We start from the raw sequence: 26,675 nt of genomic DNA on the forward strand, positions 1-26,675 counted from the left end.
ATTTGAGGTTATTTGAGCTCAATATCCTATCCAGCATGAGCCAGAAGTCCGGCAGCAGGCTAGCTATATTTAAGGGGAGAAAAGAACACTGAAAGCTTTCTGTACTGACAGAAATTGGAGGAATTAATGTCCTGCTGGTTTGAACAACCAATTTTTAGTGCAGCACTAAATGTCAGTTCTCTTTAAACTCAAAATGGGTGCACTAGCCATTTACTCCCCGGCCACCCAAAAGAGGAAAAAAGTACGAGGAATGGGGGGTGGGGGTGCTCTCGGTGCCTGCTGTGGTGGCGCGTGCCGGACAGGCTGGAGTGGCTCTGATGGGCATGAATTAGGGGCCCCGCAAGATGCCCAAAATGACAGGGCTGAGAGAACACTTTACCACTCTCAAGCAAAGCTGTCCAGGACCGTTACAGTGTGTGCTTTTCCCATTTCCTGCTCCGCGCTCACTCAAGACCTTTCTCCCATTGGCGCACACACTTTCTCCTCCATTTCCACCTCTCTACTTCGGCCTCTCCAGTGCCTATACCTGCCTCGTCGACTGCCCGCTGGTGACTAAGTGCACAGCTCGGCCCTCTCTCTTTCTCTCTGTGTCACTCTGGGTCCCCACATGTACACTCCAGTTGCACTGACGCAATCTTATAAGTGTGAATGTGAATGGACACATGTCCTCTCCCACTCTGTCTCGTACTGTACTTCCCACTCCTTCGTGTGGGGAAGGTGGGGAGCTGCAAGGCCCCGGTCATGAAGCCGGAGTACTGTGATGATGTATGTGTGCGCCTACACTAACATCCCTCCCTCATCAGTGCACAGACCACTCTCAAGGGAGATGTCTGAGTAAATGTTTTCACTTGCCGGAACAGGGTTGTGGTGAGTGTGTGTGTGTGTGTGTGTGTGTGTGTGTGTGTGTGTGTGTGTGTGTGTGTGTTGTGTGTGTGTGTGTGTGTGTGTGTGTGTGCAATATATGTAATATGTTACACAGACATGCAATATGTGGGGCACATATTTTTGTGGGGCTGCCTGTACATACAGAGTAAAATAGTAAGAGGTAATGGGAAAAGACAAGGGCATGTTGTAATGTGAAGATAATACTGAATAAGTGATAGAGATATCAATTCTACAATTTGATACAAACAAACTAAAGTTTTTTTTTTATCTTCTTTCTCCCAGGCCCAGAATGTTCTCGAAACTTCACCTCTAACAGTGGAGTTATCAAGTCACCAGGTTACCCAGAGAAGTATCCCAACCAGTTGGACTGCACCTTCATGATCTTCGCCCCGAAGATGTCGGAGATTGTGCTGGAGTTTGAGAGCTTCGAGCTGGAGCCTGATCCCAACCCTCCCGCCGGCGTCCACTGCCGCTATGACCGCCTGGAGATCTGGGACGGCTTTCCTGGGGGTCAGTGACTATTAAAACTCTCCATCACACACACACACACACGCGCGCTTACTCACACACACACAAAGGAAAAAACATGCCACCCACACACACTTGTATACACATGTGTTTCCTGTAATGATTGCAGTAGGCATTTATGAGTACCGCAAAACAGCAATTGCAACCAACAGCGAGAAAACGTGCAGTCACATTTATTTACATTTTTAGCACAAGTCACGTGCTTGAACATAGCCATGAGCACTGGACATACAGTCAGATGACCCAGAATCACTTCAACCCCACAATGCACCACTTCAGTCTGTAGCCGGCTTACGAGCCTCCAGGGCCAGGCCCTGACGAACACAATGCTCATATTTAGGCCAGACTGCCCGGAGCAGGACCTCTGTGTCAGCTGCTCTTCTCGCTGGCGGAGACGGAGGAGAGGGGTGGGAGGCAGGAGGAGAAGGAGCGAGGTCCTGCCCTTGGCTCTGCCTGCTCCCCCTCTCCAGTCTGCTCTGCCCCCCTCCTTCCCCAGAGGGCGAGATTCTATCGCGCCATAACAATGTGCTGTGATTGATCTCCGGGGGATGGGGGGCGAGGAAATGGCACTCCTTGACGAGCGTTCCCTTACGCAACAAACACAAACAACTGGTGGTAAAAAAGAAAAAATGAAGATAAGTAAAGTCTTATCAGGATGGGGTTAAGGTCGGGGGCCTCCAGGACATACACATACACACACATACACACACACACACACACACACACACACACACACACACACACACACACACACACACACACACACTGACACAAACATCAGCAGGGTTAGCAGAACATGATTAGTGGGGCCTGTCAACGTCATGTCAACAAGGGGCCCAGGCCAGTGCCAGCAGTGCCCAGGGCTGCGGGACGTGAGAGCGTTGCCTTGTCTCGGGTCTGACTAGAGTTATTTGTCTTCATTCATTAGGATGGGTGGGTGCCCACGCTGGCATGCAGACTGTTGCCATTTCCCTCCCTAAGAGCACTCGTTTGAAATGATTTCACAGACAGAATGGGGAGCGTCTGGACTAAGTGTTGTTATGTCTCTGGAAGGGGGAGCCTTTCATGCGATAGGAAATCAGAGAGTGTTTCTACAGCATGCTGTGATTATTAAAACGGGTAGTCACAGAATGGTCCTCCGAGGCATCAGTGACATATCTTTATTATCGCCCTCTATTTTTGAGATGAGGTGAGAAGATAGCAGGAAGAGATGACACGTACTGCCAGTAGGCTGTTGTGGTGGTTTTGTTCAGTCTTCAAACAGAACTTTATGAACTTGAACTGTAACTGCAGGGTCTTTTTTTTATTGAAGTTTCCTTTGGAAAGGTGGTTAAAGTTGTTTTTTTGTCCTTGGGTTGTTGTTCAGAGATATGCTGTGGTTGATAACAGTCAAGGAAGAAGGAAAGGGGAAGGAGGCCACTGTCCTTCTGATCCCCTGGGTCAAAGGTGGGGTGGGCTTAGCACAGTACTTTGGGACGTGTTTTTTTTTTTCTGGAGAAGGCCTTGACATGCTCAATGGCCATTTCTGGAACCCTTTACCAGAGGAAGGACATGGTGGGGGGGGGGGGGGATGGTGGCTTGTGAAAGGGCTTCCATCTCCCTCAGAGACTTGCATCCTACCTGCAGGGCCACATGGATCAATAGTGCATTAGTGCAGAAGACTATAGGCGCTAGACGGAGGCCTCGACGGAGCACCAGGGGATGTAGCCCCTCCTTCCCAAACCCCGCCGCGTGCCCTCCCCCCCCCCCCCTCCCCCCCCCCTCCCCCCCTCCCTCCCCTCCCTCTCTCCAGCAGAGCACACAGGCAGCACAGAGAGTTCACACCGAGCAGCTCTTTAATATTTCATTGCGCTGTTGAGTCATGCACACAATTTTGGACATGTCTCACACATGCAGTCACACACACACACACACACACACACACACACACACACACACACACACACACACACACACACACACACACAAACATATGTACAAACATAGCCTAACACAAATATAATAACAAAATGTGTTTTCTTAGATTTGTCTTGAAGAAATGATCATAGAAATATCCATAAGCACATAAGTGCACCTGGTGCATCAGTTATCCTCTGGAAATGGTTACGGCCTCTTTAGAGCCTTGTTCTATCTTACCCATATGCACCCGCCACACCCCCCTACACCCCCGACCACCCCCGGTCCATCCGCACAGCTGACAGGTCTCTTTCATCTCCCTGTCGTGCTCTGACTGGTTGAGGGCCGTGCTCTTGAAGAACGGCCGACCGTCTCGCCTCGCAGATCACAGAGCTGCTAATCACTGATAAGCACAGGGGAAAGAAAAGAGAGAGAGACAGAGAGAGAGAGAGAGAGGGAGAGAGAGAGAGAGAGACAGACAGAGAGAGAGGGGAGGGAGAGAGAGAGAGAGGAACACCAATGTCACCATCTCATTAAAACTTTATTCTTTTCTCTTCTCACCTCTCCTTGTTCCCTTCCCTCCTCTTTTATCTCTCTCCCTCTCTCTCTCTCTCTCTCTCTCTCCCTCTCTCCTTCCCTGCCTGCCTCTGAATCACCTTTTCTTTCCCTAACACAAATGAAGCATGCATGTATTCAGTGTGCTCACTGGAACGTGTCAGAGGCTCACTTTTACTGCCCTTCATTTTCCTTGTGCTTCCCTCTCTTTCCTCCCACGTCCATTTGTTTGCTCTCTCTTTCCCCCTTTTCTTTGCTTTTTGAGTGGGTTTTTTGGGGGAGCCAGTCATGTGTGACCGAGACAACCTCAAGACCAAAAACCAGCACCGCCATTAAAAGAGGCCCAGGAATTTATGACTGACAAGCAGACGGAAACGCCAGGCTGGCCCTGTGCTGGGCAGAGGGCTCCCTTTCTTCTTGCTCTGGCTCTCTTGTCTTCCCTTTCCTTTGGTTGGAGCCGATGACGAGTGGGTGTGGAATTGGAATGCTTTGGGCATTTAGGGGTTCTCTGGGGTCGTGATGAGGTCAACCGGGATCCAGTGGACACCCTGTGGAGATCTGGCCTCTGGACTGTGTGTCTGTTTGCACCGTGATTGCGTAAAACACAGCAAACAGACACATTTCTCGGCATTCTTTATAGTCTGGACTCTGGAGTTGAATCCCTCTCAGCACCCTTTACGACTCTTTCTCTTCCTCTCAGTACACCATTGTTGTCCCTCCCTGTGATTTAAAGTCTTTTTCACCCGTGTTTCTCCAACATTTTTGTGACGATGCAATCTATTTCTCTGTGTGCGTTTGTCTTTCCCTCACAGTGGGTCCATATATCGGCCGGTTCTGTGGGCAGACCACTCCAGGGCGCATCATCTCCTACACGGGCATCCTTGCCCTGACAATCAACACCGACAGCGCCATTGCCAAGGAGGGCTTCTCCGCCAACTTTACTGTCCTGGAGCGCACTGTGCCTGAGGGTGAGTATGAACAGACTCGAAGCCGCACTGCACACTCCCTCTGAAGTATCACATGGTTAAGAAACCCTCAACTCCGGCTCATCTGTGAGGTATAATCCATAGTGTGAAAGATTCCCAAAGGTATGCAGCATCTCAACACTCAGCTGCAGGTTTTGATTCAAATAAGATAGATAGATACTTTATTGATCCCTAAGAGGAAATTCAAATAAGCACTGTGAAGTACAGAATATGAAATCTAAAAGGAAGGCCTTGAAAGTTCTTCACCTCCACACTTATCTGAAGTTGATCCTGAATGTGATGCGTCATGCATACTGACATACTCACTACTAGCAGTAATTTGTTGTTTCCTGGAGTTAAAACAAGTGGGGAGAAAGGTTGAACCGGTGAATTGGTGCTGTGCACTGTGCAGAGGCACTCTCTGTAATAACGTGAGACATAGAAGACAGAGTTATTAAATCAACATGTCCTTGTTATTTACAACACATACATGCGTGCACACACACACACACACACACACACACACACACACACACACACACACACACACACACACACAGGCGTCCCCAGCCTCTCTCTCTCTATCTGCCCCCCCCCCCCACACACACACATTCTCTCTCTCTCTCTCTCTACCCCCCCATTCTCTCCATCTATCTCTGTCTGACACCCACGCCCACACATTTTCATTAAGTAGATGCGGGAGAAGAGTCACGCATCATAGAGCCCTGCTTTATGAGCCTTGGTTTATACACCGGTGCTCAGGAATGTAGCATCAGACACATGCTCACTCTCCCACACGTTCTTGCTCGACAGTTCCTTGTTGCTTTTTTTCAAACACCACTGCCCCTAGGGCGCAACCTCTTCACCCCAATGCTCCGGCTAAACATTTCATTTGCGAGTAGAGCGAGCTCCACCAGACACTAGTGTCTCGCTGAGACTGTAAATCTGTTCACAGACGACCCTCAACCCTCCTGACTCCTCCCCCCCCTCCCCTGCTCATTGGCATCCCCAGCCTCCCTTCCCCCTCCCCCCCCCCCCCAGCTCTCTGTTTTTTCTCTGTCTGTATAATCTTGTTTTTCTCTCTGGCTCGCTCTGTATACTCCATGTCTCTTTCTTTTACTTGCTTTCTCTATCCCTTTCTCTTTTCTCTCTCTGTCTTTCACACCCACATACCCCCCACTACCACCAATCCCCAACAAACACACACACACACACACACACACACACACACACACACACACACACACACACACACACACACACACACACACACACACACACACACACACAACAACAACACACACACCCTTGCACTTTTCTCTATATCCAGCTCTTGATTTTTGTATATTTCTTGAAACACTAATGACCTCAGCTGCAGGGTAGAGAGTGCTCACCAGTAATCTGTATGCGCTGTTGGCTTGCTGGTGACAGCGTTCCTCTGGCACACTCCTCAAGTTCTGCTTGGTTCTGCTCTGCAGGCAGGCAGGCAGGCAGTCAGGCAGGCGGAGTGGAGAGACTGCAGTGCTGCCAATGCACTGACTTAGCACTGCGTCAACAACAGATCTGATCTCGCCTGTGTGGGAAGACCACCCAAGATGGATTAGAGACAGTATTTTAATTCATGTATTTTAGGGGTGGCTGCCATTAACAAACTAGGGCATCAGTTTGAAGTTTAGATAGCTTACATAACAGAGCAATATATTTTATTTCTTGATTACTGTAATGTGGGGAGCGACTAGAATAAGGAGATTGATGATAAATGCGTCTTTCCTGTAATCTGCATTATTACCTAAAAATGATTATTTTTCTATAGGCCTACTGTACTGTATGTGCTTTTTGGCAGCCATATTGAATGGTTTCAGTGTTATCACAGCTGGAGCCCTGCACGGTAGACATGTAATATTAATTATTAATCACATCCATAAATCTGCATTCTGTAACATTGCTTTTAAAAACCCCTCAACCCACACAAACACACAGACGTTTTTAACGTGGCTTTTTACCAGCCCACTACTGGTCTGGCATCAATGAAGTGGCGCCAGAAAAGTAAAGATATCTAGCTCTGCTGTCTTCTTAGATTAATGCTATCTCATGCTAACATCTCTGTGCAAAATATAGCATTTTGGGCTATCTTAGGTATATTTGAACAGCTTAGCCAACTGATGATTGATTGATTGCTTTTATGTAAGTCATGCCCACTTGAGAGCGGTCACCGAACAACATGATAGTTCTAAAAGGTATGCTCTCAGGCTAGAAGGTTCAGTGTGTGCAAGCCCCCCTACCTGAAGGGCCTCAGACTGGCCTCAAGATGAACTCAAATGCATTTCCCTAAATGCCCACATGAGGTTTGACCTGAGCAGCCCGTTTGACCGAAGCTGGTTTCCAGCATGGCTCTTAGAGCACTGGTGGGATGTGCTGTTGCTATGTGCTCTGCTAGCAGGCGGGCAACACCATGAGAGTATGCTAGCTGTCGGCAGGGAAACAGAGCAACTCTGTGTGCCCCACTCAGCGTTTGTGGTCACTGTGGTTTGGATGGAGAGTCTGAATAGAATGTCTCAATCAGAGTTGATATACTACTGTGCTTTTCGCTGAATGTCTTAGCTTTAGAGCAGTGCTCTGTTTTAGATGCATGGGTTGATATGCAGTGCTCGGTGCATGATCTGTAACCCACGGCAACTGTAACTGATGTTTCACAGCTAACACAGATGGGCTCTCCATCTGTTCTCCACCAGTTAGACCTGCAGACAGTGGGCCACTGCATCAGTCACTGAGACTGTGTGTGTTTGCATGTGTCTGTGAGAACGTGTGAGCTCACAATCTTTACCTGTTTGCTGATGCGTCCTTGTCTTAAGGAATGCCATTGAGTGTGTCAGACTGTTTAACTGATGTGTTTGTAGAGGTGTATTTGTAGTTATCTGGTCATTCTGCTGACTCGTTAGCTAGTTGCCTAGTTGCACCCCCTACATATACACATACAAGCACTAATTTCCTTTGTGCCCCTGTGTCTGGACAACAGCCCCCAGGGGTCAGGGGCTGAACTTTGTCCGACCCCCGATACTACAGCCACCCAGGCTGAGGAGCCAGAGGGACGACTGTCCCATGTCAACAAAAACACTCAGCACACAGCTGAACCTGGGTGGCATGGCGTTCAGTCTGATATATGTCTCTCTCTTTCTGCAAACCAGAGAATGACTGGGAGTTTTCCACCCTAGGCTAGTGTGAGGAAATGTGCAGCATGTGCAAAACACACTCACCCAGAACAAAAAAGTGCCTACAGGAAAGTTTTTAAGGGGGCGAACTTCTTTAATGTATTGTAATGCATAACGGTTCTATTTTCTCTGTCTCCGGTTCTTTGGTAAGAGCCTAAGCTGAATGTTTTATGAATACGGCTTTATGTCTTAATGTAGTACACTTTCAGCTGTAGACCTCCATTACATGCCTTTTTCTGGAAGGAGTTAGCGAGCAAGTGGGTTAGAGAGAGAGAGAGAGAGAGAGAGAGAGAGAGAGAGAGAGACCAGGAGCGAGGGAGAGAATGGAGGGTAAATCGCTGAAGCAGAGCTGATATGCTCTTTATTTGGGCCACCACTGCTGAAGTGGCGTGTGTGAGTGGTGGCTGAGTCCCTGGGGGTGGGGGGTGGGGGGGTGGCACTCTGGGCATGACTTGTTCCCTTGTCCTGGGATCTGACGCTTAGCTCTGTGAACAGATTCCCTCTGCATGCACGCACACACACTAACACACACACACACACCATCACCATCACCATCTCATTTCTACACCTCCTTGGCCACCTTCACATTTTGTCATATCTGCACTAACCAAGTCAATCAAGTGTAATCGGCAGACAACAGTTTTGCTAACGTGAATTTTTAAATGTGGAAATTTATCACTACTTATTCACACAAGCGCCCCTTCTCTCTGCAGACTTTGACTGTTCTGAGCCTCTGGGCCTGGAGTCAGGTGAAATCCCCCCAGAGCACATTGTGGCCACCTCCTTCTACAGTTCCAGCTGGTCACCAGAACGTTCCAGACTCAACAATGAAGAGAACGCCTGGACACCAGCCGAGGATTCCACCAAGGAGTGGATTCAGGTACACTGCTGTTCCTAGTCACTGAACCCTTTTTAAAAGTGAATACTTTCTTCCATTCTTGTCAGACAGAAGATCCTTTTTTTGAGCTATAAGACACAAAGCAGCTCCTTCCTGAAACGGTTTCCACAAGCCTCATCTGCAGTTGTTTGGAAAAGAAATTGCTACATCAGGCTTTGAGACTTTAATATTCTGTTTGAATATGAGTGCATTTAATGGCAGCAGTGAAGTCAGTTAAGTCTGTGTTTTCACAGACAACTGGTGGTTTGCTCCGTCAATCCACAAATACACTCCACAAATATGATGATTCATTCTGGCTTCCGCAAAGATCCCCGAGCCCAGCATGCCAACCAACACAAAGTTCTTTAGTCTTTAGTTGTCTTGGAGACAGCATGTGCTCTTCTGCTCTGTGTCTGATTGGCTCGTATAATCACCTGACATCACAGACGTCTTGTGCTATTTTATCTTTTGGGGATTTTCTTTACATGTAACATAAAGGGGCTACTATATTACACACTCACACACATAACACAATCAATAAAAATATAAATTAAACATACCACAATATGCTGGGAGACATGCATGATCTTTTAGAAACTCCAAGCAATGTGGAACCGATTGTTTTGTTGACATGACAACAGCACACATGACTCATGCTGATTTTCTCCCCCTTTTCTTTTGGGGGGGTCTGGGTTGTTTTCGAGTATTAACCCTCGGGGCATCTTCTAGCCAAGTCTCCCACCATGCTGCCATAACTTTATTGTCTTTCGCCATCTCCGTCTGTCTGTAAAAAGATTGGGCCAAACATGCTCCTCAGGGGGCTAATAATAGCATTGACCCAAAGCCAAATATTTGCTAGGGGAGGTCCGTGAAGCCACCTCGGCTCACTGCTATCAAAATATTGTCCTGTAGGCCTTAACTCCACTTCCACAATAATTGAATCAGCAGAAGGGGGCCGTAATACCCCTGACCGCACATGACATGAGCCGGCCACTGTTGTCCCTCAGCACCACTTCCTGTGGGACTGCAGGGAGGTAATCTCAGGGTGGAGGTCCCCGGCTGGCCCTCTGCTGACTCGCTGCCTCTTCCCAAACCTCAGACTGTCTGTGCCCAGCTCCAAAGGGAAATTCCACAGCTGTGGAGAGCCCGTTGCCTCAGGGTGTCTGTGTGTGGTGAAACAAGAGGACAATTGTTCTTCCTCTCCCCTTTCCCTGCCTCTGTCTGTCTTCTCTCATTCTTTCTCTCCTTCCTTGTCTGCTTTGTCATGCTTTTCCCCTGTCTGTCAGTATAATGCAGTTCTATGATTTGGCAATCCTTTGCTGCCTCTGGAAAAGAGGTCACAAGACTGCGAGGGGAATTTGTTTGATCTATATTTGTATGGTTTGTTGATTGCATGCGGGAAAATGTAGAAAAATCACTCCTTTTAAAACCAATTTTTCCACTTGGTTGCGCAGTTGCCAGCTCATATTTTATCCATAATTGAGTGGACTTCTTAGATACTCAGCCTTAGTTGACGAGTCCATGGTTTTTACAAATAATACTTACAGTAAGATGCAGTGTCTATAACTGAGCTGTACAGAGCCAAGGAGAACAATTGGCAAACCATTACAAATTCTCTGAATACTATTGATTAAGAATAAAATTATGTTTTTGGCAGTAAAATCCTGAATAGAGTTTTCAAAAAAACACATTAGATATGTGATACTTACCAGGCCTCAGCCAATCAGCAGTCACAAGTTGAGCTCTGCACATCTGTTTCCAAGGAAACAAAAAGACCGACTCTAACCACAGAATGTTTTAATTCATAATTTAAAAGAATAGTCCTCAACTTGTGTGTATTGCACTTATGAAAGAGTTTAATTATAGAAAGTGCTATTAACGGAGTGAGATTCCTCATTTCACTCTCATTAAGCTTGTCTAAGGGCTCTGGTGACAACAATACTCCCTCTGTCTTGTATGCGGCACCTTGCTAATGACACCGTCCACTTCACACTCACAAATCAAGACCCACGCACTGACCCCCTCCCCCCACATCTCCTCACACGCATATCATCCATTCATTATTTTTTTGACTAATTCACCAGACACGATTACCTCTTGGAGCTCAGTGCTGTGAGTAGACAAGCATTTCATTCCCTGCAGTGCTTCTGATTCCATATTTGGCATTCTGAGCAGATCCAGGGTCAGGCCAGAGCTCTCATTGTGATTAGTATTGGGGTCTGGAGGACATCGGTGAACAGGTCTGGGTGATCCACATGGTTTTGTCAACTCTAAATTCTGTTTGACCAGGGCAGACACCTACTGGCATAGATGTTGCAGAAAGACCTGCAGTAAAGCAGCAGAGGATACAGACTGAACTACCACATTTCATTTCTCTTTATTTGCCATGCCATTCAGGAATAGAAGCAAGAACAGTGATACACACCATACCCTTGTGGTAATTTAGAGCTTATCTGTTTGAATCTGCTATCAAATATTCAGGATGTAGGAAGTGACCTACCTGAAAAAGTCATAGTTATAGGACAAGTCTGTTTTCAATAGGAAACATTGGTTGATGCGTGACATTGTACGAGGAAATACCTGCAGCTGTGCAACACATTCAGGATACTCCAAAGGACAAGCAGGGGTTTTAAACATGTCTCAAAACACCCAAAGCAGATGTATACCGTAGATTAAAGGAACAATGTACCCCTATGATCGTCTGGTATGAAGAGAAATGGCTCTGTCATGAAAGGGTTGTGATAACGTGGTTTGTTCCAACATCACTACCGAGTCTTCAGGTCAAAGGTTTCAAAATGATGCTTTAAACTCACGGCCGGATCTCTAAAGAAATGACTGACTCATTCAGACAGTAATCATTGATCACAGGCATTTCATGCATTATGCATTATCTTTTGAAGGGGGGCTGTCAATGTTAAAAGCATTTCTACCTGTATTGCATAATGGTAGGGCATTGAGTGTTTGAATTATGTCTGTTCCCACTTATTTTTCATGTTGTTCTCTACGTTGCAATAATTTCTCTTTACATGCCCATAATTTATTTATAAAAGCTCTACCATTACCATAAATCTGACGGTGTGGTGAATACACCAAAACACATTTGTCTGTTGCGGCTCCTGCCTCTCCCGCTGGTTACTTAAACGGTTTTGATCATGAGAGAAATCAAAGAGACGTGAGGGCCTTTCTTCCTGAGCACTAAGAGAAAGGATGTTTACATTAATCAGCCTAGCTGGAACAACACCCCACCCTCTGAGAGATACCACACAATAAGTGGTGTTTTTTTTTCAGGATAACAACGCCAGTCGGTGGGGTAGTCAGATGTGAGCAAGCAGCAGTGCCAGCCAGTTCAACAGGAAGCTGCGCTGTCTTGATTGATGAGCAGTGTGCAGGGGGAAAGCTCCTGGGCCGAGGTCCTGCACCTCTGGACAAGGAGAAATATTGACAGAGCTGTTTCCCCTCTAACTGGCCAGCAAAGTGAATCTCCATTACAAAATAGTTTAGGGAAAGCAAAACAGGTTGAATTCCACTGTAGTCACTCGAACTAATTGCAGACTTCCCTCTGATGGCAAAAGAAAAACAAATGGAGCTGTCAAACATATGTTAATTTCATGAAAGCAGAAGGAGCAGGCGAGGGATAGTCAGCTGCTGAAACAACCTCCATCAGTGTTTCATTTTGTTTCACCTGTCAAAACAAACATGCTTTCATCTAGCCATAATCTAGGGGATGGATCTATGGTTTAAACTCGTCATTGTTTTGCCTCATCTCATCCCTCCCCCTGTGCAGTTTGTTTGACCATTTTCTATGAAAGCCGACTGATCTAGCCTATCATCTAGCCTGTTTTCAGTCAAGCTAGCAGGCTCTGTCACCATGCCAACAGATGAGTAATTACAAGCATGGGACTCTAATGAACATCAGGCAGTGGTCTAATGAAGCCTGGGGCCTGTTTTGGGGATGGGGCCTCAAGCATACACAGGAATAGTTCTGAATCAGTCAAGGACTGTTTTGTGCCATATGAAAGGCCATTAAGCCCTTTTCCCCTGAAATCTCCTTGTTTGCATAGACTGTAAATTGTTTCAGCCCAATTATATTCATGTCTTGAGAGATATGAGGATTTAGACCATTCATCCTCAAATTTGTTCCAAGTCTTTATATCTCCTTTAGTAACAAATTGTGTCAAGGCTGGGTAAAATAAATAGCAACATATCAGTCCAAGATTTGATGATGTAAGATGAGAAGGCCAATGCTGTTCCCTAATGCATTCAATGTTCCCTAATGCATTCAACATGCCACTGAGCCTCACAGTGGATTGGAAAGAACAAAAACTATGTAGATGGATTCCTAGTTTACAATTACAGCAGACTACGTTCAGTTGATCTTGGCCCTGGTACAGTTACAGGAATATCAGATCATCTATAAGGAAATTAGACTTGCAGATGCTCTTTTTTAACACTAAAACGCACACTACACAAATCCCCACACACACACACACACACACACACACACACACACTCACACACATTACGTACCTGTGCACCCATTAGTTGGCTTAGGTCGTTTCTCACTGTCAGATGAAGTAGATGATTGGAGCTTGGGAAAAAAGGTGCATAATTTAATGCTACCATGCAGCCATGAGGGCTAAAAATAGCACCGTAATCCTGCCAGGTAAATTTGGTGATGAATTAGAAAGGTCCCAGGGGAGCTCATAGGTCTCACAGCATCGCGTAATACAATTTTCATGAAAAGCGAATTAATTACACCTTCTGTTAATGGAATTTATAAGAAACCACGCATTGGCCAGGTGTCGAACAGTTACTGCCAAAAAAAGAATGGCAGGAAAAGGCAATGTGTGAATGATGGATGACTAAGGAAGAGAGAGTGACTGGGGGTGTGTTCTTTGGTGCCCTGGAAATACCTTGAGGTGTGTTTATTTTCACAGGGACTTAGGACTAACCCATCTCCTCATCCTAGCCTTACTTTGCCTCTAGCCTGAAGGGACACATAATGGCACAGCTTTAACCAGATGGTATTTGCATTAGATTCATAAAACAAGACTTCCTTCTCTACATAGTGGTGAGCTTTGTTGTTTTTAGTTTAGCTTTTTTTACCCTTTGTTTTGTGAGCCAAAAGGACAGCAAGCATATTTTGCTCGCCAGTTGGGAAATCAGTCTCTCTCTCTCTCTCTCTCTCTCTCTCTCTCTCTCTCACTCTCTCTCTCTCTCTCTCTCTCTCTCTCTCTCTCTCTCTCTCTTGCTCTCTCATCCCTCTTTCCCACCCACATACACACAGATTGGGGAGAGGTTGTATTTTTCCACATAGACACTGAATTGGCTGCCAGATAAACAGATCTTAAACTGGCAAGCCCCACTCTCCGGCGTTGTAAACCCTCCCCATGCGCCGAACCCTCCACCCACCCACTCTCATGAGCTGTGTTACGAGAAAGACAAGCAGTGGGAAACAGTTTGCTAAACCCCTGTGCTTCTTGCCTTTCCCTGCGTTCCATCAGCCACTCGAGACGCTCTCCCCCCCCCGGCTGCCATCTGTGGCTGGGGAGAGCCAGTCTCCTCCCCTGCGCCGTCACATGGCTCCATACGGCCAGCTCAGGCTAATTCTGAACTCATGATGGAGCTCCATTTAATGAATTTTTACAAGGGTTAAGGACGGATTAGCACCAAGTCATCTTCCTTAGAGGGGACAAAGGGACAACATTCGAAGTCGAAAATGAACTTCCACACACACGCGCACACACACACACACACACACACACACACACACACACACACACACACACACACACACACACACACACATGCGCACACACACACACACATGCACACAGATGTGTTGAAACATTTCTGCCCTGTTAATCTAATTGCGCAGCAGGCTTAACTGGCTGCCTACAAGCTAGAGCGCGACTAATTCCGTTTCTGCTTTTCTGCTTTCATTTGTCAGTGTAATGAGAGCGGTGTGCGTTCACTACCCTCGCCCGTGTTAAGCAGCTCTCAGCGTTCAGCTTGCCCACCTAGCGCATGGTCAGGTGGGACTGAAGCAGAGGGAATGAATAGTGGAAGACAGAGAATGCGGGAAATTGGCTTGTGAACGTCACAAATGCTTGTAGAGGAAGCGTGTGTGCTATTCCATCATATGCCTTTTAGTCCTTGAAAGGATGTACAGAACTGTCTGCAATCATTTCAAGCACCAGAATGTTTCGCAGCTTAAAGTGATAAGCTTTTGTTTTTTTTTTTTGTCGTTCGTCTTGAGATGGGCCCTGTTCCAAGCGCAACTGTTTACATAAAACCATCTATGAAAATTACAAAAAGAAAAATTGGGATGGAGTGTGGGCCCTTGTTTTGCTTTGTCAGCACAGTCTTAAAATACCTTTTCCGCAGTGAAGAACATCCGCTGCTTTTTAACACATTGAGATGACTGTTACATCAGCCATTCAGCATGATTCATTCTCTCAACTCATTCACTTAGGGGCAGATGATGACTGACGCTTTTGTCTTTTTATCCTGTCTTTCTTCTGGCTCTTTCATACCACTCCGTTCCAATCTGCACCTCTCCACGTCTCCCTCCATTGTGTCTTCCTCCATCTCTTTGAGCGTCTCCTCTTGCCATATGCTTCCTCCCTCTCCTTCACTCTGTCCTTTTCACTCTGGGCTCTTTCTGAGCTGTATGAGCATCAATAAATTATGTATTGTTCATTAGTGCTGATCTGTTGTCAGTATGCATCAATGTGCTGAAGACATTGATTCAGTCTGCTCGCCACGCCACAGTTTTCAGATCAGTCCGTCCGACCCCTCTCGCCCCATGGAGCGCCTCTGGCCTCTCATTCTCTGGGCTTCTTTGTGTGCTGCCGTCTGGCCTACAGCTGAAACACGTGTCCTCTCTCTTCATGTATATTTCATCATCACTTAATATAGAATCATACCTTAAGGGCTCGCGTAACCAGGTGAGAGTGCTTAATGACTCCATGGGAGTCGATGGACGTTTGAAAAAAAAAAAAAGTATGGCAAGACAAGGTCACTGTCTGCCTCCTCATTCTGCTTCTCTGCCTTCCTTTCTTTCCTGACATTCTCACTGGAATAGTTGTTGAAGGCCAATTAGCAGATAGATCCAGTGACAAGCTATGTTATTGGTCAGTTTCTCCAAAAGGCCATGTATTTATTGGTCACGGTGGTGGCAGAGCATGGTTAGCTGGCTTTGAGATGTGTCTAGAAGAGACAGACAGAAAGCAGAGGGCTTGTCGCGGATCACCTACTTCATCCACACTAACTTCACATAGACAGGCGTCTGGCTTTTTCTCTATTTTGTTCTATCCCTCAAATATAGATGGACGTATGTGTGGTCACATGGGTGACCCCATTTATAAAGTAAAAGACAAGAGGGCAGGGATCATGTTCTATATTAGACCGCGTCCCAGAAATCTTGCCCTTATTTGGTAGTCCATCAGAACTTATACAGTATTCTCCATTTCTTCAAGCGTTCATTTTTAAGAGGAACTTCATACAAGATAGCATCTGTTTTTGCGCTTAGCTCTGAAAGTTATTGCACTGGAGTGAAATGGATCATCAGCGGCCAGATACTAAGAATCTAAGGCGTATGAGATGTCATGAGACGTTATCTGTGGAATACTATGCTTTGATTTTTTGGGTCCATGTCCCAAGCAGTCTTAAACATGTCAACCCATTTGTATGTGTTAAGTATCAACAGCCTCCCATGTCCCCTCTCAGATGTAGAGCACAGTAATTTGAGAAATGCTCGCATTACTTTGGTTACTTTGAAGTACCTCTCTCTTTCTCCCTCCCTCTCTCTCTCGCTTGCTCTTTCACCACAGCATGGCTATTCCCAGATTTTTTCCAAGCTGCCAGAGGTCTGCAGTTGATAAAGTCCTATGTTTTTCTTTGCACGCAAAGCACATTATTCCTCATTAGTGACGATGAAGCCAGACCCTTGAAACGCTAATGCCACTGGAGCTTGGGACATTGGAAAAGCCTTGCTTCCGTGGTTCGCTCCACCTCACAAGTCAAGCGCCACCTCTAACTCTCCCCATTACCCCCCTCACTTTAATCCAGGATGGGATTGAGTTTAGTTAAGAGTGCTTGATCGTGCAGTGAAGAGGCTGCGCATGCACGGTCTGTTCAGAAACACAGAACGTATCCTCTGTAGCTGAAACAGAGAGGGACGATACAGGGTAGAAAACTATCTTTAGGTCAAGTACATACTTTTACATTGTGTAAAGATGTAGAGTGTGTTCTGTGTGGAAATACCCTCTTTAATTCTAGATCATGCAGTAGGCTATATTTTTTTGCACATCTTACAACTGCTGTGTTAATACTGTAGTGATATATTTTGTAGTAGTAAGACAACCTTACTTTTGGCAGTAAGGTTGTCTATTGGTGAGTGGAAGTGCAAAACGCACACCAGAAAAGGAGGTGCTGGCAACCAGTACCACTTGCAAAAGGAGAGAAGTGCCGCACACTCCCGAGTTACACATATAAGTCTTTAATGTGACAACGTTTCGGCCTGTCGGCCTTCCTCAGGTCACCGAAACGTTGTCACATTAAAGACTTCTATGTGTAACTCGGGAGTGTGTGGCACTTCTCTCCTTTTGCAAGTGAGGTTGTCTGTTCCCAGAAGCCCCTTTCTTGCACACTTTCCTTGCAGGAAATGAAGTTGTGCCAGTTCTTTTCCGTTCATAATTATGATCTCATATTCATGTTCTTTACACGTAAAACAGAGCTGGAGATGACTTTGCTGATTGCAGCGAGGCGCTCAAATGTCTGCTCTCGTTCCTTTTAGTGGCTCATTTCCCTCTGTTTATGGCTCACAGCAGCAACAGAACAGCTGGGCATAACTTAACATCTCTCTCTCTCTCTCTCTCTCTGTTTCCCTCTCTCTCTCTCTTCTGTCACTCTCACAGGTTGATCTAGGTTTCCTTCGCTTCATCTCAGCTATTGTGACACAAGGTGCCATCTCCCAGGAAACCATGAAGACCTATTTTGTGCGCTCGTACAAAGTAGAAGTGAGCTCCAACGGCGAGGACTGGATCACATTAAAGGAGGGCTCCAAGCAGAAAGTGAGTGCCATCAGATGTGCATAAATACTCACACCCACTTCTTCTCTTTGTCTGTCTCTCTGTCTCTCTCACACACACACACACACACACACACACACACACACACACACACACACACACACACACACACACACACACACACACACACACACACACACACACACACACACACATACTGTACACGCACACACTCGCACGCACACACACACACACACACACACTCACACACACACACACACACACACACACAGACGTCCAGTGTAAAGTCAGTGGTTCTCACAGCATATATTGCCTCATAACTTTTCAACAAGCTGTTTCACTGAGTTCATACGAGGCCATAGTTGCTACGCTGTGAAAATCACTAGTGATTTTATTTACAATATTGTCTTTCCAATGCTGCTTGCTCATAAATCAAGTAGCTCTATTGTGGTCCACAGAATCCCACAGAAATCCCTTGATATACACTTACAGAACTCGGATGCCAAGTAGAACAAGGGTTCTTGCATTGATTATGTATGCCAGAGACAAAAAAATATACAGTATTAAAGGTGATTTCTGGGTATTGTTTAGCTAACTGAAATGGTGAGATTATATTATCTACTTTAGTCATTTTCAGTTCTTTCAGGTTATTCATTAGTCATTCAGATATTATCACTGTGACAAAATAAATTCAGAGGACAATAATGGCAATGATAGAATCTAGTGAGTGACAATGATTTGTCTTAGCCTGAGTATGTAGGACACAATAGAACTGATTAAAAGAGAGATTCCGACAGGACGAGTCCAGGAGGGCGACTGGAATGGGGCTGTGTTTGAGCAGCTGCTCTGAGTACCTCTTCATCAAAGCACTCAAGCAAAGCATGACAAAGCACACACACACACACACACACACACACACACACACACACACACACACACACACACGCACTACACATGATCGATCAGTGATCAGGTCCGCAAACAGACCAGGCTCCTTTTCACTGCACAAATAAACCTGACAGCCAGAGGTTATGGAGGTGTTGAGTGGTTGCCGTGGGAAAGTGATAAAGCTCAGGATTGTGTAAACACAATTGTCTCACATCTAGCACTCACTCTTTTGTCCTCCTGTGTGTGTACATTATGTTAAGTGATTTTATCTTATTGACACTCGCTATAAGGAAAAAGGTTTAACATGTTTTATTGTTCCAAAATAGCGCCCAGGACCACCAAATTGACCTTGACATCTCAAATATCATAAGCACCATCTTCCATAAAATGTGAAACATTAGGAGGACATGGCCATGTTACCTTTTAACCTTCCTTGGTGTGCTTATAACTTGTGGACACATGTATGCACAGAGCCGCACATAGACCCTCTGACCTTTGGTTAATACTTTTTTTACATTTTATTAACTTATTTTAGTTTGAGGTAAATGATTATATGTTGTTATATAATATCATTAATAAGGATAAATGTATATCCTCTTAGCATGAGTGAGATACTAGTATAATATGAGACTTGAACAAACAATTTGCAAAATATCGTCTTATTGTCGGTATTGACTGAATTGAGATTTTTTTTGTCATTATCGCACACACTCCTAATGGGAGAGGGAATGAACAGGATCTCTCTCTCTCTTTCTCTTTCTCACTCTCTCCTGCTCCTCTCTATCTCTCTCTCTCACATACACACACGCACACTTATTCTCACACATTTAATAAGCAATGCCCAGGGATTGAACAACAAGGGGTTCTGGATGGACTAATAACTGTGTGTGTGGGTGTGGGTGTGTGTGAGTGTGCCCTAGATATTGTTGAAGAGTGTGAGTGTGCTTGCATGTGTGAGGCAAACTTCAGCCCATGTTAACTTTCTATGCACACACACACACACACACACACACACACACACACACACACACACACACACACACACACACACACATACAAACACACACACACACACACACACACACACACACACACACACACACACACACACACACACACACACACACAAACACACACACACACACATTGCGTGGGCTTTCTCAGAGGGCTGGCGGGCCTGGCAGGCACTCAGTTGGAAAGGCCAAAGGGTTATGGCATCATTGGGCTCTGTGATTAGCAGTGGAGGGGTCTGATCGGCACACTGGATGCTCTTCCTCAGGGCATCTTGGAGAGAGATAAAGAGAGGGAGACGGGTGGAGGGCAGAGATAGACAGACTAAGAAAAAAGAAGGAGTTAAGAGTGAGGGATCCATACAGATGAAATGACTCGGCTGACATTTAAGGAGTGAATTTTGAGCAGTGGTCTGTCCCGAAGAGGTTAATGGATGAGTGCCCATCTTTTAGCGATAATTCTTCATCTCCATGAAAAGCATTAGGATGGCAAGCTCTCTTTAACATTCTCTCTTTAGGAGTGTCTTTTTTTTTCCGTCCACATCATCATAACAGCAGTGCTTTGAGGAAGCTGACCTAAATAAGCCCTCTGTCTCTGCGTCTGCCTGCCTCCCCACCCCCTCTTCCTTCCCCGTCTCATTTTCTGGGGCAAGGCGCCAGGTGATTCCCCGTGCTTTGTTGGGCCTTCTCTCCCCAGCTGACATTCAAAAACAAACAACGTCAATAATTGATGTCTGTCTCTTTTTTTTTTTCCATTGTGTCATTGTCAGATTTTCCAAGGGAACACCAACCCAACGGACAAGGTCAAGGCGGCGCTGCCCAAGCGCACTCTTGCCCGCTATGTACGTCTGCGGCCATTCACCTGGGAGAATGGCATCGCCCTGCGCTTTGAGGTCTACGGCTGCAAGATTTCAGGTGAGATCATTGATTCAGCTTTTTAAGCTATGCCTGCCATAATACATTTACCCTTCCTGTCAATGTAGCACAGGATGGAAACGCAGTTCGTGATAATTCTGAGGTACCAAGTGCCTAGCGTGTTGTGTATAGAAAATGTAAAAAAAAAAACCATTGTCTGTCTGCAGCTGTTGGCATCACCTATGAATGTTTCACTCATTCGTTTAACCTCCTCTTTTTGCACTCAGCCCATCTCCCATGCAACTCAGATTGTTTACTCATAGAGAGAGAAAGAGATGGGGAGAGAGAGGGAGAGAGAGAGAGAGAGAGAAAGAGAGGGGGGAGAGTGGAGAGAGAGAGAGGCAACGGACTGGAGTTTTTGCTATTTTCTCTGACAGGAGTGCAGTGGCTTTTGCATTATAGATGAGAGGCACATGAAGTTGATTACGTATTTATGTTACCTGATGTTTGGATGTAGCTCATTTAAAATGAATGGCAGCAGCCCTAGCAGCAAGGGCTGCAGCACAGCTCACTGAGTGCTCATCTATCTCTCCCACTGTACACATGCACACGTGCACACACACTGTACGCACACAGAGAACTTCATCTACTACGTCTACTCAAATACACACACACACACACACACACACACACTCAGTCAATAGTGTAGTATATTCACAGTCCAGTTTACTGTAGCCGTTCAAGCCAGACACACACGCGCAGAGACACAGAAACACCCTCACACACCCCGCCCCTGCTGGCACAGATCCATTTGAATCTGTGTGCTTTCTGGCAGACTGCCACCCTCTCCACAAGGCTTTGATTGTGGAGGATTTCATATCATTACTCCCTCAATGTCATCCCTCTTTACTGTGATGCGTGCGGTACTCATCCAGCTTCTGACATCCGCCATCAATGTCCCTCATGTGGAAAGCATGTATATTCTATGAATCCCCGCGTGCTGTGCACAGGGAGCGTTTAAAGATTATTTTAGGAATCTACTGCTGTGCACATCTGTGTATGAATTGATGAAAGACTGCATGTTGGTGTGTGTGTGTTTGTATGTGTGTGCATGTGATTGTGTGTGCGTGCATGTGTGTATGTGTCTGTGCGGTTCAGCAGTCCCCAGGGCACAGCTGGACTTTGCCATGTTTGGGCGGGTGACCAGACCACACTGCAAACACATCAGAGGCAAGATGCATTATGGGTTGCCCCAGTGACATCATCAATGCGTTGTGGCCTGTGCTCAGATGATGCAGCCAGCTGGGACGCTGCTTAGGCAGGCTAATGATAGAGAGGAAAACAGAGAGAGAGAGATAGAGTGAAGTCTATCATGCCCTTCAAATCACAGCAAGCGAGGATGATATTACTCAGATGCAGGGACTGACAGCAGATGCATGCTCAAGCTTTACACACTCTGCTACTTGTGCACATAATGCCACTGACACACATTTATAAGCCTCCTCTTCATGTTTGTAAACAAAGCCAGCTGAGCGTGTGGCCAGGCGGGCATGCTTCCAATTGCATCTCCACCCAGAGGGCCGTCTACCACCACTGACATACACACATCCCACAATCCCTCTGGGGCGTGTCTGCCCGCCCATGCTACCCCAAAGCTGTCCCCGAGTCCCAGCTGACTGCCATTAACCTCGGCTGCTATCCAGAATCGGGCAGATAAAAATACACAAAAATCATCGATATTCTGCAGTCCAGAAGTTTTTTTTTTTTGCCAAGTCGACAAGCGAACGGAAAGTTCTTGGTTCTTGTTTTTTTTTTCCTTCAGAGAATCAGACTTTTCTCTTTCCCGCTTTTTCTCTGTTCTGACTTGCTTTCTTCTTTTTTGCTTCTTACTGTCAGCGTTTCTGGCCCAGTAGGAAGGGAGCCCATGTATCCCCCTGTCCTAAGGCCCCTTCAAATAGAGACAAATCTCACCGTGGCCGTTTGTTGTCAGGATCCATGGAACACAGATTTCAACTCGCCGGTTGCTCAGGGAGACAGGCAGCGAGGGTATTTTCCCCCGACCTCAGAGTGAGCGAGGAAGTTTAGTCGGAGTACAACAGAGACTCAGTTCTGAGCCAGACTCTGTCGGGGTTCTTTTTCTCAGAGTCAAACATTAAACACCATTGGTGACCTTTCCCAGACCCTCTCTGCGGTTATTTGTGGCTACTCTGTCAGGGGGAGCAGATTGAAAATTTTGATGATATTGCTCTCGACAGATTGCAGACAATAAAGCTTTGGCTGGACACCGAGTCAGTGGTTTCACACACTCCAGCTTTCATTTTTTTTTCTCTACAATTCATCTCCTTTAGTCCAGACTCCATCTGACAGTAAAATATTATGATCAGATTGTAGTCATCAGCTTATGGAAACAACACACGGAGGATGAGCGGAAAAGACTTCTCCTTTCAGAGCAAATGGGCCAGCGGGAGAGGGGGGCAGAGGAAACGCAAGGCAAAGACGGCAAGATGGATAGAATGCTGGAGTGCCAGGGAAGATGAGAGAGAGACAGGGGAAGCTCCCCTGGCATCAGGTTAAGAATGAAAGGCCAGCCTTAATTAGGCATCATGAGACAAACACCGCAGGCAGGAAGATGGACACACAAGAGGTCAAAGGCAAGGAGGGCAAAGAGGGAGAAAGGAACACTCAGTCATAGTCTTACACATGCACATGCATACAGATACCGAGAGTGAGAGAGAAACACTTTGTGTGTGTGTGTGTGTGTGATGGAGAGAAAGAGAGAGAGAGAGAGAAAGAGAGAGAGAGAGAGAAAGAGAGAGAGAGAGAGAGAGAGAGAGAGAGAAAGAGTGTGTGAGAGAGAGAGAGAGAAAGAGAGAAGAGAGAAGAGAGAGAGAGAAAGAGAGAGAGAGAGAGAGAGAGAGAGAGAGAGAGAGAGAGAGAGAGAGAGAGAAAGAGATGTTATCTCTCCACCCTCTCTCCACCCTCTCTCTGACTGAATGCTTGTAAGCCTTGAGATGCCTATTGTTCATCTCCCCACTCAGGGCTATGATGCTATCACTCCTTTTGTAATACCTCTATCTTAGCAGACTCTGTATCTCATTCTGTTTCTCTCTGTGGTTTTGCATTCAATCTGCAGATAGCAGATAGGACTTTGATTGCAGAGGGTTTGATATTATTACTCCATTTTTCCTTGCCCACTTGTGAAAGAAAAATAATCTCAAAAAGTAAAAAAATGTCAAAGAAAAAGAGGGCCCTAAGGAATGAAATGTAGCATCTATGGCAAGTACACAATATAAATATTCTCTCTCTCTCTCTCTCTCTCTCTCTCTCTCTCTCTCTCTCTCTCTCTCTATGTCTGTCCTTCCCTCTAAAACAGAGTACCCATGCATGGGCATGTTGGGCATGGTGTCTGGCCTCATCACGGACTCCCAGATCACGGCCTCCTCCCACACGGACCGCAGCTGGGTGCCGGAGAACGCTCGCCTGCTGACCAGTCGCTCAGGCTGGATGCTGCCGGCGCAGACACAGCCCTTCACCAGCGAGTGGCTGCAGGTGGACCTGGCCGAGGAGAAGCTGGTGCGCGGCCTCATCATCCAGGGTGGCAAGCACCGCGAGAACAAGGTCTTCATGAAGAAGTTCCGCCTGGGCTACAGTAACAATGGCTCCGAGTGGAAGATGGTGATGGACGCCACTGGCAGCAAGCCCAAGGTGAGGACAAGGTCATCGATATTGGAGTTGGTTGGAGGTGCTTAATTATTCTAATGCTCATGAATTCGTCAGGTTCACAACCTTTGATGCATAAAAAGCATTGAAGTGAAGGAAATACCACCTCCACACCTCTTACACCTCTAGAGATTAGCATGTTTTGATGATTCCCTGCCTGGGTTTTTGCCTCCTTTTAGTACATTGCTTACCCCAAGGAGCCTTGAAACAGAATTGCTTACCTTTGCGAAGCGAATAGGGTATTAAATAGAGACAAAGATCAAAACTAAAAGAGGTGGAGAGAAGGGGAGGAGAAGAGGATTTCTGACAGTCGTCATGACCATTGTCATGCTGCACACTTTGTGCAGGTGTGTGTGTGTGGGTGTGTGTGTGTGTGAGAGAGAGAGACAGAGAGAGACAGAGAAAAAGAGAGGCATGTGTGCATGCATGAGTATTCTTCCATTTCCCTCAATGCTGCCAGCGCAGCAACACCTCATCCGCACTTACAACCACCAGGGCGACAGGGAACATAAATCTATCCCAGATGGCCCTGGCATTTGATTTAAAGGCAAGCGAAAGCTTGATGCCCCGCTGTCCTACTTAAAAACCTCCTGTCTTGCCTCCTCACTCGCTCACTCTCTGTCTCCCTCCTTTTTCTCTGTCCGTTTCGCTCTGAGTGAAGGACAAATGAGGAGACAGCGCTAACGGCCATTCATTCATTCGATCTCATCTGCGTTGTCTTTTCGGTGCACCAAGGGAGTCTCTTCCCCTCTTCCTCATCAAGGTAAAGGCACTTCACAGGCTCGGCTCAGTGCTGCGTGGCTGGGGCTTTTGACCGGCGCCCCCCCCCCCCCCCCCCACCCCCCCGCTGCGCTGGCTCGCTCTGCCACCAGCGGGAAACGGGACGCGGCCTCTCTGATCTCGGCGAGCGGAGCTCTCTGGTTTCGCTCCTCCGCTCTGTTCAGTTGATCAGAGACAGCGCGAGCGAAAAAGAGCCCGAGGGCCTTTGGAAGAGACGGAGGACTGGAAGAATCTTGCACCCCTTTTTTCGTCTTGCAGCTTTTCTCTATCCCCTTTTCCCTGCCTCAGCAGTCTTCCACCGCTTCTCTCTCTTCTTTCACCTGTCTGTCATTAACATATTCTCCCCCTCTCTCTCTCCCGGTAGATTTTCGAAGGCAACATGAACTACGACACTCCTGTGCAGAGGATTGTGGAGCCTCTGCTGACCCGCTACGTGAGGGTTTACCCGGACAGAGCCACTCCTGCAGGGTTGGGACTGAGACTGGAGCTCCTTGGCTGTGAGGTTGAAGGTATGCCTATTGCCTAAGCAGTAACAACAACAAACACACACTCACCCAGACTTGCACGGATAACACAATTTAGCATCTGCTCCATCTGTCTTGGTCCTAAAATCAACAGATGCTTGTTTTTTCATCTTGTAAATGAAAAACCTAGAAATCCCTGTGCAGTTCCAACATAAACATTTAGTTTGACATGATCCAATATAAATGTTAACATCTCCTACATAGACATTGCTTTGGGATATCTTCAAATTAACTCCTGATCCTCTGAAGCTAAATTACTTGCAGGTATAGCTCTGGTGTAAATATGCTCTTCCTTCGAGCTAATTTGTAATCAGGGAGAGGCTTGCCTGTGTGCGGTTCTCCGCGACTGATGTGGATGCGGGAAGATAGAAAGGCTCAGTGTGTGTGCACAGAAGTCAGGCTGCCGAAAAGCCCTCATACACATATGAGTGGTAACACCCAGGAGAGTGTACTGCTGTGAGGGGGGAGGCATCTCTTGGCTCCCCCTGAACCAGGACAGTTGTCCTGCAGATGCGACTTCAAAGACAGGCAGCCCCCTGCCCCCCTCCTTCCACCCCACCCAGATTTCCCTTTCCAAAAGCTGAGCCTCTGAAACAGATGGAGAAGATCTCTGTCCACCTGCCCCAGTGGATTAGTGCCTCCACCTCACTCACTCTCTTTTTCTCTTTCTCTCTGTGCGTTCAGGCTTGTTCTGGCTGCCTGTGCAAGGCCTCTGGAGTCCCGCTGGGGCTTTGGATCACAGTGCTTGTTGTCAGTGTTAATGCCAATGCACACGCACCCCCCGCCACATACACACACACACACACACACACACACACACACACACACACACACACACACACACACACACAAGCACTGTGTATAGAGCTCAGATGCATGTACCCACAAAATCATCATCATGTACGCAAACAATCAAACAAGGCTTTG

At 46.6% G+C, this 26,675-nt stretch overlaps 1 protein-coding gene across 7 annotated transcripts in view; it reads left to right on the forward strand.

The window, feature by feature from the left end:
• The window catches only part of nrp1a (neuropilin 1a), a 59,221-nt gene that overhangs the window by 27,031 nt on the left and 5,515 nt on the right, over positions 1-26,675 (forward strand). For 5 of the 7 annotated variants that reach the window (XR_007196106.1, XR_007196105.1, XR_007196107.1 and 2 more), the window contains 7 exons: positions 1,168-1,395; positions 4,677-4,832; positions 8,752-8,918; positions 17,837-17,992; positions 20,640-20,784; positions 24,098-24,429; positions 25,589-25,733. Coding sequence is in view for 3 of the 7 variants with exons in the window: in XM_048266143.1 (XP_048122100.1) it covers positions 1,168-1,395; positions 4,677-4,832; positions 8,752-8,918; positions 17,837-17,992; positions 20,640-20,784; positions 24,098-24,429; positions 25,589-25,733 (1,329 nt within the window). In the remaining 4 variants the exon portion in view is untranslated. Of the gene's footprint in view, positions 1-1,167; positions 1,396-4,676; positions 4,833-8,751; positions 8,919-17,836; positions 17,993-20,639; positions 20,785-24,097; positions 24,430-25,588; positions 25,738-26,675 lie in introns of all 7 variants that reach the window. The other 2 variants (XM_048266144.1, XM_048266145.1) reach the window with 1 other exon arrangement.

This window comes from Alosa alosa, chromosome 16 (assembly GCF_017589495.1).
Source record: "Alosa alosa isolate M-15738 ecotype Scorff River chromosome 16, AALO_Geno_1.1, whole genome shotgun sequence".
Lineage (NCBI taxonomy): Eukaryota > Metazoa > Chordata > Actinopteri > Clupeiformes > Clupeidae > Alosa > Alosa alosa.